The 14,572-nt window shown below is 49.2% G+C and overlaps 1 protein-coding gene across 2 annotated transcripts in view; it reads right to left on the bottom strand.

Moving 5' to 3' along the window:
- LOC144159498 (cell adhesion molecule Dscam1-like) overlaps window positions 1–14,572 on the bottom strand; it is a 50,212-nt gene that overhangs the window by 21,257 nt on the left and 14,383 nt on the right. For both annotated transcript variants that reach the window (XM_077691023.1, XM_077691022.1), the window contains exons 3-5: window positions 13,153–13,272; window positions 3,057–3,224; window positions 1,740–1,887 (exon numbers count right to left, since the gene is read on the bottom strand). In XM_077691023.1, the coding sequence (XP_077547149.1) occupies window positions 1,740–1,887; window positions 3,057–3,224; window positions 13,153–13,272 (436 nt within the window). The remainder of the gene's footprint in view (window positions 1–1,739; window positions 1,888–3,056; window positions 3,225–13,152; window positions 13,273–14,572) is intronic.

The following is a 14,572-nucleotide window of genomic DNA, read 5'->3' as shown; positions in this document are numbered from 1 at the left end:
TCCGTGTTCGATATAAGCGGGCTTTACTGTATAAGAAGCGAGGTGCCGCCTAGCGTCACTAAATAAAGTCTTTGAGAGTATCGGCACTCTTTTCTCTCATTGTTATGTGCCGCCAGGATTTTCATTGGTTGGTCGGCACCACGTGATATTTGTTTACATATGGGCGCAGCCACTTTGTTTCTGGGTCTCTCTCTCTCTCTCTCTCTCTCTCTCTCTCTCTCTCTCTCTCTCTCTCTCTCTCTCTCTCTCTCTCTCTCTCTCTCTCTCTCTCTCTCTCTCTGCTGCGCAAGTGCTAGAGCGGCCGGTCACGCTCTGCCCGTCACAACAACCGGTGATAGTTTCGTTGGGAGAGATGGCAACACTGCAAGCCAGAAACAAAATGGCCCCCAGACGCTTCCCAGACGCTTCCGGGCGGTTATCTTTAGTGCCGACTAAATTCAAGATTCACCTTATACATGGCTGGCAATGTTTCACACCGCTGATTTTCTACGATGTCGTAATGCAGGGGGTATTTAAATGTTCTTGTCTAATGCACCCCCCCCCCCACACACACACACACACACGCACACACACTTTTTAAGAGCTTAATGATTCGATCATCGGATTCTTGTCAAGTTATGTTCGAACGTGTTAACTTTGCCAGTGCCAGCATGCTCACAACCTAGCCAAGTAACGCTTTGCATTACTTGGCTAGGTTTTCGACAACGCGCTTCCATATGGTGCCCACAAAAGCCGCACACAAACATGTCACCTAACTTTTTAAAAAAAATGGCGCAGCTTGCACTAATGGTGCAAGGCTGGAGAAACAGCAGAGCTGGCGGCCCCTCTCCTTTCGTCGGAGACCCGGCTGTTGCACCTCGCATGGGTTTCCGAACTTGCCGCTGAAAGTTCTCCATCACTGGCAGGCCCGGATCGTTTTGTCCGTAGGCTTTCACATCTCTCCCGTAGTGGACCGCGTTAGCACGCGCTAGAACCCGCGGCAACCAGCTTCGCGAACTGGGCGTCTGTAGCGCGAACTCAGCGTCTGAGCTTCCCACTCCAGGCGCAAACGCAGGTGAACTGGCAAGGAGAACAGCACGCGAGAGATGACGCCACGAACGCTGGACAGAGTGTTCTCTAAGGTCGAGCTGGCCGAAGCCACGCGGAAGACGACGTTTTAAGTAATTTAAATATAAAATAGTGGTGCTAAGAGCAATAAAAAAACACAAAAAGTAACTCGCCCCCCCCCCCCCCCCCCGCGCCTCTAGTACGGCGGGGGGTTTATTTTATTTATGTGCGTGCGTGTATTCCCGGTTACAACTTAAGAACGACAACGGAAGTTGCCACTGTGCCTCGTCACCGCAGCCGGATGTTACTCCGCGCGGCACAGGTAGTGCGTTACTGGGAATATTTTGAATGCCGCAAGAGCCGTTTTAGTTGTTTTTTTTATTTATAATACCTATAAACCACTGCAGCGACGACAAACAAACTACGCGAGGAAAGGTAGATGATACCACGCATTCATACTAGTCTCCTTTCAAAACGCACGCGCCCGTTGACATCCGGGTCCGTCGCTTAGGCGGAGTGATATCGTACACGGCGAGCTATTGCCGTTCTTAACTTGTTCCCGAGTATAGTACGGTTTGCAACCACAAACGTTGCTTTGGTTAAAGATCACAGGACGGACTTTATTGCCTCTGAGTCTGTCATATGGTCTTGTTAGAATGATGCATTGGTCGAGTCGAAAACTTCGTACGTACCCCGTGGCCTCGACGAGGGGGTCGCTCTTATCGTTCCTGGTCCACGTGACCTTGATGGGCTGGTCGCCCGTGGCGTTGCACACCAGCGTGGCCGTTTCGCCTCTGCGCACCGTCACGCTCTTCACGTTCACGCTGATCGTCGGTGGTGCTGGGAAACGGACACAAAACGGACAACGCTTGCTTTAGACTCACCCACCGAAAGCACACAGCGTCTATACGCAAGACGCCACAGCCTGACAGAGGACAAATTGATGTTTTAAATGCTGTGGATGAGGGCTAGGAGCCAGTTTACACCACCGGGGGCCATTGATGTGCTCCGAAATATTCAATACACGGGCGCGTTTTCACCTTTGCCGAAACCGAGTGAAACAGCTGCCGCCGCGGCGGGGCGTTGAACACACGTCATCGGGCTCGGTGACGCAACATCTCAGCCAGTGAGCCACCGCGGCGGGTCCTTGATTACGGGGCAGGATTGCCCAAACTGAGACTAAGGCTGAATTATGGCTGATAACATTGACAGCTCCATTCCAATTGCGATTAAGTCTTGCAGGGAAAGGTACAAATTATTCTATAATTACTATTGCACCTGCTTCTGCTATTAGAATTTAAATATGGGGATGTTAACCCAGAAACGGAGGACCAGTCTTCATATAGTGCCATGCGAAGGAACAAAAAAAAATCTGTGGTCCAAACTTTTTTTTTTCTATGAGCTTTACGAAAGAGCTAGCGCGCGAGTGCGCAGTGAGCGAAACAATTACCGTATTTACTCGATTCTAAGCACCTTATTTTTTTCCACGATCACGACTCCCAAAGTGAGGGGGGTGCTTAAGTTCGAAAAACCTCAAGTACCACCCCCAGAGACTTTTTTTCGCGGCCGTATATCGACGAGGTTGGTGCAAGGAACAATGTTTTATTTGGCAAACATTCAAAAGAAAAATAGGTACAGACAGTGAACCCACCGCTTACGTCCGGTACTCAGTCACCCTCCCTACCATTCCAGACTAATGGGCACCTTGGGCCGCCGCTATCAGTATCCCACAGCAGGTCGTCTTATGTTCCGCTGGAGTGGTTTGTGATTGAAAACTTCATAAATGACTTGGCCACAGCGTCAACTTGGGCCCGCTTCCACGCATCTCTGAAATCCACCTTGCGATGGTTGCTTAGAAAAGAGGGTGCTTAAATTCGCATGCAAACTTCTTTTCCAATGTCCCCCCCCCCCCAAAAAAAAAAAAAAAAATAGGAGAGTGTTCTTAGAATCGGGGGGTGCTTAGAATCGCAAAAATGCGGTAACTCCGGGTGCCCGTTGCTGCCACTCACCTCTCACCTTGAGCTCGAGCGGCCTGTGGACGTCCGGCGGGACTCCGTTGTGCGCCTGGCACACGTACCAGCCCCTGTCCGAAGGCATGACGGGATCGAGCAGCAGCGACCCGTTCTCTGTCACCCGCACGCGCTCGCCATGCGCCACTGCGCGCTCCGAGCCGTCCACTGCGTACACCGTTATACCTACGGTCACTATCGACACAAAATACGATGCACGTCACCTGACTCCAGGTGAGAACCTGTACGTGTGTAAGCCTTCGTTATAACAAAATTGCTTTATTCGCTTTCTCGCTTTTGCTCGAAGTTTTTTACGGTCTAAACTTCAGTGCAAGGGGATACGTAATGCTCACGGCGCAAATACAGACAACGGACAGAGTAAAGAGCCGCAAACAAGCGCTGACTTCCAACTAACTTCTAATGAAAAAGACACGCACTTAAATGTACATTAAAGCGAAATAAAACGTCACATCGGGTGATATAGCGCCATATCACAACCACGTGGCAAAAATGTTCTGAAGAAAACAAGGCAGAACGGGAAGCAAGTGGGCTGTTTGGTGCATGCTAAAAACGTGAAACAAAGCGCGAAGTAACGGGACAGGTTAGTCAGCGCCGTGTGTGGGTCGTCTACTCTGCGTCCCGTTACATCGCGCTGTTTCGAACGTTTGAAACAAGGCCGCTATCCGTTTAGCAACAGAGCCATGGCAGACAAGTAGTCTTTCAGTTTGTGGACTCGGATTATGCAAGACCCTAAAGAACTTATCTCTTTTTGTAACAATACAACGGAAGGCGCACTTAGGCACTTCTTTCTTCCCTTTGCTATTTCGGCTGCCTCTATGATCTCACGCGTTAGTGCATGACCATGACTGCAAACCGCGACGCACTCGTGAAGCAAAGAATGGCAGCCCACACGGGCACATGCGCGACAATGCAAGCTGAGAGGCCCTTCCAAACCACGCCGCACATTATGGTCATGCTCGCGCAACCTGTCGTTTAGACAGCGGCCCGTTTTCCCTAAGTAATTCTTACCAACTAGCCGGAACCCTCAGTCTTTTAGGGAATATGTAAGTTATCATCAATTATAACGAAGCATACCGCCTATATCGAATTCAGTTCTGTGTCCCGCGGACTTCGTTACAACGATCGGTTTCACTGTACGTTACGACGCATCATCGTCACGACAACCGGGACCCGGTGCTCACCGACATGGATGTAACGAGATCACGAAGCGACAGTGGCAGGCCATCATACACACCTTTGCATGGGTGGATAGTGGAGCATTTGAATTATGCGCCATGTGTCCCTTCCAACAAGCGAGGAGTCCACACCTCGTGATCCTGCTCTGCAGTCTGGTCCTCCTCACCGTCTTTTCCAGCAGAATATAACGTGCGCACGTACGAAATCTGAGGTCCAGGCTAATAATGCTCAGTCAAGTCCTTCGGGCTAGAAACGATTGATTGGGACATCTCGTCCACCCCACGGCAAGATACAAAACGACGACGGAGTACGGCGGATACGATAAGTCCAAATTGGACTGTATGAGGATGAGGGCAGTGTAGCTGCATTTCGGGGGGAGGGGGGGGGGAGGGGGGGGGCAGGGCGTGTCAAATTTTTTTTGTGTGATGTTTATTTCTCTATACCATGGCTCTTCGTACTTCCGGACTTTCGCTGCCTTTGCCTGAAGTAATCGATAGACAACTACAGTACACGCCGATGTCGATGCCGGCTCCACGAGTCTGCAACATTTCGTCGAAAACTTTGAGGCAGCACTATTCGGATATAGCCTGTTATATAAACGTAGATTAAATGTTATAGATTATAGGCGAGTGTAGTGCACTGCACGACCGTTGGGGTGTGCATTAGAGCAATGCTGCGCCATTTATTGCGAACTTTGCTTTTAACGAATAATAGCCGTGGGACCGTCATTGGGAAGCGTGATTTATTATACGTTTACTGATTGTGTAAATACAATACCGAACAAGAAACAAACCTTAAAAAGTTGTGCCGAGCTCCAAAATTACTTAGATTATGCAATAGGTACTTCGCCTGGATTTAGCTGACTCACGCGTAATTTTTAACCGAATGACAGCCAAATAGGGGAGCTTTTCTCCGAGGTTGACTCGTCGCTTAATGCTCCGTCGTCCAGCTGCGCGGATGGAACACATTTGAGTGTGCTGAACAAACGACCCTCGTAGGCTCCGTCAACGTTTGCCCCTGGTTCCGAGTAAGTCTGTTGCGGGCCCAGACACACTTCCGGCGAGTGCTTCCGACGCACCCGCGGCGTATGCACTCAGCGCGGCTCGCCGCACGTTGTTGAACATTCGTGGGCTTCGCAACGGGGGAAAACCCGTGAGTTAGAGCAATATAGGCAAAGCAGCTGAACTAACCTTTACAATGATTTTGTGTGTGTGTGTGTGTGTGTGCGGCGTTGTCTCTAAAAGTATGGAAAAACTGTTGATATATGTTCAGGGCACCGGACATAAAATGCGGGCGGCGTATTATAGTGACCACCTGTGGTAAGAGTTCATGGCCGAACAATCAGCAGACGTTTTCATGGGCGGTTCATAAACCTGCGTCTTTGACCGCTTACTCAGTCAAGTTGATTACTAATTGAATTTTTTTTTGTTTCATGTGTGTCGGCGTCTTAACGGAGGGAGAGAGAGAGGGAGGAGCAGGAGGAGGAAGAGGAGGAGATGATGATAAAAATGCACTTATATTCGGAGACCCAGATTCTCACTATTGCAGGAGGCTCCCAAAGAACCGAGCTAATCACTTACGCCGTGGTCACGTCGTGTGACACCGCACGTCACGCATTAAGTCACCTGCTCACTGTCGTGCATGTGGCAGCGATTAGAAAATACTGGCGTCGCCCTAATGTCGACTGTAGCTGGTGACTAAGTTAATTGCACGCTGCACACATTAAGTAATCCGCACGCGGAGTGGGTCGCACAGGAAGATGGCAAATGAAGGAGAGTGCGCATGCAGGACTGCTGGGGACGATGCTAGAAGACCCACGGCTGCTTTTATTCGGTGCTTAATATGTGCTAGACTTCACGAAGTCCTAAGGGCCTGCCTATAGTGCCGTGTTTTTATGTCTGCAAGCTGTGGCGTTGATTTTAGGTACTAAACAGGAGAGATAGTGCGGTTAAAAATGCATGCTGACTATACTCGCAAAAATACGGTGCGGGGTCTTGTTGCTGCCCGCGCGTGACCTGGACGCACGTTGGCCGTGAGCGCATGTTTGGAGACAAAAGACTTCACGGAAAAACGTTTAAAGCACAGAGAGACGTGCAATACAAAATTGAAGGCCGGACGCCATTTATTTATTTCTTTGACCGTTTTCATATCGTTATTTCATTAACAGCCAGGAACTCTACAGCGGCGCGTGAAACAAAAGCGGCGGCTATTAGCGATGCCAAAAAGGACCGCCATATAAGGCTGCTTCAAAGATCGCGCAAACATTGGGAGAGGAGCAATTTATGGCGAAGCCAAAAGTCGTTGCGACGGCCGAAGGGCGGCAGCATTAAAGGTAGTGGTAGTAGTAGTAGTAGTTGTGGTCGCGCCCCCGAAACGAGTGTTTGCGCAACGTTAATGTCGGCGGCGGCCAGTTTTTCCCAAGGCCATTTCGGGACCCCTCTCATCGTGGTGAAGCGCTGTCGTTTGAAGCGTTCGTACACTGAGGCGAGCCCCGGCTGGCTGTTACGCTAAGCGCGCGGCCACACCTTCCCACGCGACTCGGGTGTCACAGAGGGCGGGGAAGGGTTACGAGCGACAACGAGAAAGCGCCAGAGGAAAAAGCGAGGGTGCCGCTCGCTGCAAACCCTTTTAGCGACGAAAAATGTAAGCAAGACTGGTGAAGTTACATGGTATGACGCAATGGCGAATTCCGCCTGATGCGAGTTCCTTCCGTTTTCGATATTACGTATTCCCGCCTGTCTAAAGCAGAAACGTTGGTTGGGTAGTGCGGCGCGCAATTTGCCCGCATGCGCTCCAAAACACTTTCGCTGATTCTGGCGACTAGCCATGGTCTTTGATGCCGGCTTTCTCGTTTCTGTTTGTTTGTACACGCAAAACAGGTGGCTGGGCGCGGAGAGAAAATGATGCCTTCGTGCTAGAATCTGCGGGTTTCCACACTGACTTGAATGACTTTAACAATCGTGTATGTGGCCCGGCACGATGGTCATTTCAGTACTACTTCTCCCCAAAGGTACGAGGCGCGTCCTGATAGATGCAGCAAAAGCTAAATTTTGGGCAATCAGTTCGGCACGATTGAGAAAACAAACGCCGTATACGGCGTTTGTTTGTATATGACAAAGTGCAATACAATAATCATGCAGTGCCGGTCGCGGACTTGTGCTGAAAGTGGTTGCGACTGCTCGCTCCTGACATAATATGGCAACGGCAAATACGACAGCCTTTTCATATGGACGCAATGTTAGAATTTTAAAAGTGAAACGTTCAAAACCATTTAATGTTGTCATGTTTAAAGAGTTCTCAACTACCGAAGTCGCAAAGCGGCTTGGTGCCTTCTCCAAACCAATACCCTCCCTCGTCACGCCAGACTATACACGCAATTTATCCCTCTATATTGTTTCTTCCCCCCAATGCCCCGACAGCAGAGCCCCCGAAACAGTCTCTCATATCATCTGGCAATGTCCTCACAGCTGATTCTCTCTCATCTCTTCTCTGTAGCACTGGAAGGAGGCGTTAGGCATCTCAGACCACCAAGTCCAGCGAGGACTTGCTGAACGAGCAGCTCAGGTCACCGGCACCCTCCAAAAGCTGGTCACCACTCGTCGTTAGTCCAACTAATGCTTCAAGAAAGTTTATTCTTTCTCTCAGATGCCCCGTAACCACGCTTTAAAAGCAAAATTAGCTACCATCATCAGAAATAGTCTAATGCGTTATGACCAAATCTTCCATTGATTGATTGATTGATTGATTGATTGATTGATTGATTGATTGATTGATTGATTGATTGATTGATTGATTGATTGATTGATTGATTGATTGATTGATTGATTGATTGCCACGTCAAGCGCGCCGACGCTACCCGGGCGATGAGGCGCGCCGTAGTGGAGGGCTCCGGATTAATTTCGACCACCTGGGGTTCTTTAACGTGCGCCGAAATATCAAACACACGGCCGTTTCCGCTTTTCGTTTCCATGACAAAAGCCCAACTCTTCCAGCTTTTAGGTCTTCAAGGTGGGGATTGCGACTTCTATGATGCAAGAAGCTCCGCTCGTCAAATCACTGTCCCGCACACCCCTGCACTCTTTCTCGGAATCAACCAGAGTGCACGTTACGTGTTCGTATGGTGGCCTTCCATTGTGACGGTGGTCAACAGCGTTCAAACTTAAGCGCGCCGTGTGCGGCTTGCATGTCCGTCGGGGATACAGTAGCCTTACCGAGAAAACCCCTTCGCCCGCATTCAAAGAAGAATGCGCTCTCGAGGAAGAAACGGAAGCTACCGCACCCAGGGAGCCCCGCGGGTGCGGCTGAGCCCTCCTCTGGCACTCCACGACTCGCGCTAAGTCGAGGCAACCTGACGCGTGAGGAGGGAGCGCCGTGTACACATGGGAGCACGTGACATCACTGCGCACGCTTGTGCAAGCCTGTCTTGAATGTGGCTTGCCGCATGTGTGTTGCCATGCGCAAGGGAAGGCTTATTTTCTCCGTTGTTTTTAGTGTCACGGAGTAACGCCTGCGTACTCTCGAGAAAAGGGAAATTTTAAAAATGAAAGCTGTGAGTTTGTAAGGTACAGAGCTGTCAGACAAGATTGAGGGCGTTGTCGCTGTCTGAAGTGATCGGCGACCGAAGAACGATGGGCTCCTTTGTGACGGTGGACGCCCTTTCTGCCGAGTACTTTGAGGCCTTTCAGGTTTCCGAAACAGCTGGAGACTACACCTTATGAGTTTTGATTTGTCGGCCTTCCTTCATTTTTAACTCATTTTTCAGTCCTCTCTCTCCACATATAAGACAAGTCTTCTGGCTAACAACAACAACAAAAATTGTCCATGTACCTGCTTGCTTCTCGGCAAATGTTGTGGAAAGACGATAGTCTTCTGCCGCCTCTGCCACATGAGATTGATTTGATTGATTGTGGGGTTTAACGCGCCGACGCAACGCAGGCGATGAGGCGCGCCGTAGTGGAGGGCTCCGGATTAATTTTGACCACCTGGGGACGTGCGCCGAAAGCTCGTACACACGGGCGTTTTCGCTTTTCGCCTCCATCAGAAAAGCGGCCGCCGCGGCCGGGAATCGAACCCGCGACCTCGTGCTCAGCAGCGCAACGCCTTAGCCACTGAGCCACCGCGGCGGGTTGCCACATGAGATCCGCTCATTTCGCCCCTCTGCCACCCTCACGCTCTATCGCTCCCCTCTCATTACCGCCACTGTGAATGCCAGAGAGGGTTTGCCCGATTGGATTCAATTTTCCCGCTTTCGCACTGGTCGCGCGCAAGCTGTTTGGACATTTTTTCTGTTTTGCTTGGAACAGCGTCAGCTCCTTTGTTTTTCTGTTCGTTTTTATCTCGTCTCTCTTCGCTGTCATTTCTAGGGCGTCGTTTCTTTTCTAGCGTGGGCTACACTGGCCGAGGTTGAGCAGTTTCGCGTGGCTCCTGATGAGGCGTGCTACGCATGCGCGCGGAGCAGTGACTTCACAAGGCGCACAGAACGTTGCTCGCTGGCCGGCGTCCCTCACACACAACCCACGCGCCCAGCGTCTTAGTTGATCTCCGTTCGGCACGTGGCAGCCCGGTCCACTTGATGATCATGCCAGGGGTGGCCGGGTGTGGAACCGATGGCTCGTGCGTCGCAGCAACACCGGCGTGTGCCTGTGGAACCAGCTTAGCTCTGGGGCGATTGGTGACGCTGCGCCGGAGCCGCTTGATAAATACACATGTGTCACATAATACGTATACCGTGTGCGTGTGCGTGTGCGTGTGCGTGTGCGTGTGCGTGTGCGTGTGTGCGTGTGTGTGTGTGTGTCATTGAAGTAGCAGTAAGCATGATAATCCAGCTAATCCTGGACAACCAGGAAAGCTAAGAATAACCAGCTCAACCGTAGCTCACGCTACGTATATCCTGACATAGCCGAGCTAAGCCACTGCTAATTTTATTAATTCACTATCGTAAAAACCAATCAAATGTGCATTCCTAATTAAAAGAACGCAGCTACTCTCGGCTTTTTTTTATTTTGGTTCAAATATGCGTGCGGTTTCTTCTGCGCTGAATATCCATGAATATTGCGGGAAATATATTTTGCTATGCCAGCAATTTTACAATCTTGGAACAGCCTTGTCTATATATACTCGTGTTAAAGTATTTTCTTAGCTGTTCTTTGGCCAGGTGGTTGAGCGGAGTGACTGACAGACAGGCCAAAATTTTTTGTTAGGTTGCCTAAAAAAGGCCACCATCTTTGAAATTGTTGCCTTACGCTGCGCGTGTTGATGTTTGCGTCCTAGAGTTTTTCTACAGTCTTAGAAGCTCTGTGCTTGACACTTGGGTTCACGCATCTACGGGCGCACAGCGCATCGTCATTTTCTTTATGATTTGTTCTTGCACTTCCATCGGATTCTTGGCCAGTCCCCCCGGGAGAGTATGTGACATCTGAGTGTTATGTTGAGGAACAGCAACACCGACAAGTTTTCAAGTGCGAATGCACTTCTTAAGCGACCCTGAATCACGCGTCCACCGCCGTCCGTCCATCCGCACCACATACCCATTTAGGGCGATTGGCCAAGAAGAGTTTTTAAGTGCGAAAGCGACCCCACCACATACCCACTTAGGGCGATTGGCCAAAAAGAGTTCCTTCGCTACCCATTCGGCATATCTTCGTGATACTAACCACTTCCTACGGGAAATTAACAACATAAAAATCTCTGATGGCGCCTTCCTTGTAACTATAGATGTAACTTCTCTGTACACAAATATACCTCACCGAGATGGGATTGAAGCCCTGGTTGAATCCTATAGCATACATCGGGATCACGAGGCGCCAAGCCCACAAGTCATTGAAACTTTGACCAGGCTAGTGTGGAATTAAATAGCTTTTAATTCAACAATCAGTATTATCTTAAGCGACCCTGAATCACGCGTCCACCGCCGTCCGTCCGTCCGCACCACATACCCACTTAGGGCGATTGGCCAAGAAGAGTTTTTAAGTGCGAAAGCGACCCCACCACATACCCACTTAGGGCGATTGGCCAAGAAGAGTTCCTTCGCATCACCCGTGCATTCGCACTTCCCCATGCTCACCTTCGGGGAAATGCGGGTGAATTTTTTACATGCAACGCTTATCTTTAACTCGCCTTGTCCCGCGTCGTTGTCGCGGCGTAGTCCGCATCCCTCCCCTATTCTCCTCGCCGCGGCAGCTGCGCGCTCCGTTGCTCTCACCGCAGCGCCATCTGTGCGTCAGCGCGGTCAGCGCGCAGCTTGCGCTCGGTTAAAAAATTTACACCATCTTCCCGCGAGGGGAACCATGGAATAGATGCGACGCATCGGGGGTGAACATGCTGCGTAAATAGGATACACAACAGCAATCCACACGCTGACATCGCTAACATAACGGAAACGCAACAGCAACCCCCGATCCGTTGCATCTACCCCATGGTTCCCCTCGGGACGATGGTGTAAATTTTTGTCGTAAAATTTTGTTACTACAATTTTTTTCTTTTTGATTCGCAATCTGCCTCACCACGTTCCTTTCATAAAGTTGACTTTCCCTCATTAAGTATACGTTAGCAGTGAAGCACCCTTTACAGAGGGTTTGCAGTTTGAACGGCACACGACGCGTAGCCACGGTAGGTTTCCACATACTGCTGTCGCTACGAAAAGTTTTCGGAGCTGTTCTGGTAGGTTTCATGCGAAAAATGCCTAGCAGTGATACCTCAAGTGTGTATTAGGCTAGATGTACCCATAATGACAACAAGGCTAGGCCCTGTGTTGTGTTTTGATAATAACGATAATGGACGGCCTTCATTAATAAAAAAAAGGCCTCCGGGCCGTTAGAGACGAGAGGGAGGGGTAGGTGCAGGAAAAACGATCCTATGGCGATATTAGCTTGGGTCAGCTGAAGAGTTGACGGATCCCGTTGTGAGCGCACACAGCAGCCGTACAGAAGGCGGTAGGCCCCGCCTCACACAACTCTGGCCAGGTTCACTCGTGATAGCATAAGTGACTAATTGATGTAAACATTCAGGGTAGTGGTAAGGTGTGATCTCTGGAAAAGAATGCAAACTGTTTAATTGTGGCGCGGTGATGCTGTAAATGCACGTACCGAGCCTTGAACGACCGGGACGAATAATCAAAGCCCGCGACATTTGCAAGTTTATACGTTTACTCAAAAACTTGTTACTTTGAGGAAAGGGATAAGACAAATAGAGAAAAAGGAGGAAGCCTTTCTTCTAGCCTCCCTTTGAGGCTCAAGGCCCTGGTGAACATTCGTAATCCGTTCGTGGTATTCAACTTGATTACACGGAAAAGTTGTTTTCCGGTGCAAGATTTTCCTGCAACGAAATGGTCAGCGAAGGAACTAGCATTTGTATCCATCCAATGAGCCCCGTTTTCTCTTCCGTGGGCATCAGAAGTACCACTGCATGAACTCTGCGCCGGTCTCAGACGGGAAGATGCCTGGGACTTCAGCGGAGTTTGTACTAAGGCCGCGAGTACATAGCGTCGCATCCCGTAATGTTGATGCTACCTGGAGTACTTTATGTACATTTTAATTATGTGCCAAGTAAATTATGCCCTAAATCAATCGATAAATAGACGGGTCGCGCAATCGATAGTTTTGTTCACGAGAAGTTCTCACGCAAAGTTTCTGTATCAGTTCACCACTTTCACGCTGAATAGGCTTTCGGATACGCATTACAAAAGGAAAAAAGGAAAAGGAAAACTGTTGAAGTTGAAAAGTGAGCTCAAGCTTTTGCGCGCACGCAAAGTGACCCCCCTCCCTCGCTCCCCAAGAAAATAAAGCAATAGAACCGTCAGGCAAATGGTGAGAGATGGAAATTCGTTAAATGGAAAATTCGTTACATCAGGTTTCGTACGATCGAATTTGCAACGTAGTCGTGTGAGCGAAGGCGTGCTCACCGTGGCGTCTCCTCCAGCTGATCCGCGGCTCGGGATAGCCTCCAACTTCGCAGGCGAGGACGGCGCGATCCCCTTGCAACGCTTCGACGGGTACGGGTCCACTTTTCCAGAACGGGGGCACTGCACTCGAAAAAAGGACGTCCGTTAATCGGCTTTATTTTGCGCCACTATTCTACACGCTGTAAATGTGAAGTTCCGAAACTCAAAATATTTTCAGTCACACAAAACTCCCGTGGAATGTTCGCGCTTCGAACCTTATCGGTGAATTAAGCAGAAATCTTGGTTGTCTACACAGAATCGCAACTCTAGTGCCCCCCTGCTTGAAATTGGCAATGTATTATCCCATTTTCTATTGTAAATTATGGCATTGTATATTGATGTGGGGTACTACGACTGGCTCAAGCTATCATTAAGCTTTTGCTACTCCATAAAAAAAAGCTTTACATACAATAAAACGGTATCACGGTGAGCCGATTTATCTGCCCGCTTATCCTCTGTTTGATAAATACAGAAAATTAAAGTCGAAACAAATATACTATTTCTATATGCTGTAGTACGAACAGCGCAACCATTTTAATCACTCCCTCGAGGAAATACCGGCTACAAAATACTACTTGCTTACGCAAAAAAGAATGGTACCAAAACCTCGCACAAATTGTGGAAAACAGAGTATGCAGTTTCAGGTGCCTACAGCTCTTAAAAGAGCCATGAAGAGAAAATACAACTTCGTTTAATTTGAAAGAACTGGGATTCAGTATCTTACTCAGCTCCATTACAGCTACAAAAGATGTTTTTTTACCAAAAAAAAGCAAGAAGTATTCAAAAACTTTCAAATTTTGCGCCACGGTGACGTGTTATAAGCAAGAATGACGTCATACGGGTCAACAATAAAACATAATTTTCAGTGCGTTAACTGCACGTTAGTATTCAAGTGATGCGGTCAAATGGAACTAGAGGCCCCATTACAGACGTCCAGTCATGTGTCGTCGCGACAGGTCAGTTAGGCGGCCGCCAATCGCACAAACAAGGTTCTGTGACGTCATAGAAAAGTTGCGGGAAATTGGCTAGGGGGTCGCGACTGCTTCACACGTTTTCTTTCATATCTCAGTTATTTTTTCGAAGATTGCGATGATATTGGTATCGTTGTTATCGGTACTAAGCAGTCTTTCTAATAAACCCAACTTGTATTTTGCCTTCATGGCTCCTTTAACCCTTTCTTAGAGTAAATGCGGAAACCTAAAAAAAATGACGTTCTTATTAAACCTCGGTGTCCCGGGCGGCCGGGAGGTGAGCAGGAGGTGACATGCTCTAGGCGTCAGCTGGCAAAGTGGACCTGCTACTGCTCTCAAGAACGGGATGGGTGAAGAGGCAAACCTGAGGTCTGAAAGCAGTCCTACACCATGTGGGTGCCGAAAGATGG

The sequence above is a fragment of the Haemaphysalis longicornis genome, unplaced genomic scaffold (genome assembly GCF_048455015.1).
Source record: "Haemaphysalis longicornis isolate Haplotype H1 unplaced genomic scaffold, Haemaphysalis longicornis Haplotype H1 scaffold_10, whole genome shotgun sequence".
NCBI classification, from domain to species: Eukaryota; Metazoa; Arthropoda; class Arachnida; order Ixodida; family Ixodidae; genus Haemaphysalis; species Haemaphysalis longicornis.
This window is presented reverse-complemented; position numbering and strand designations above follow the sequence as displayed.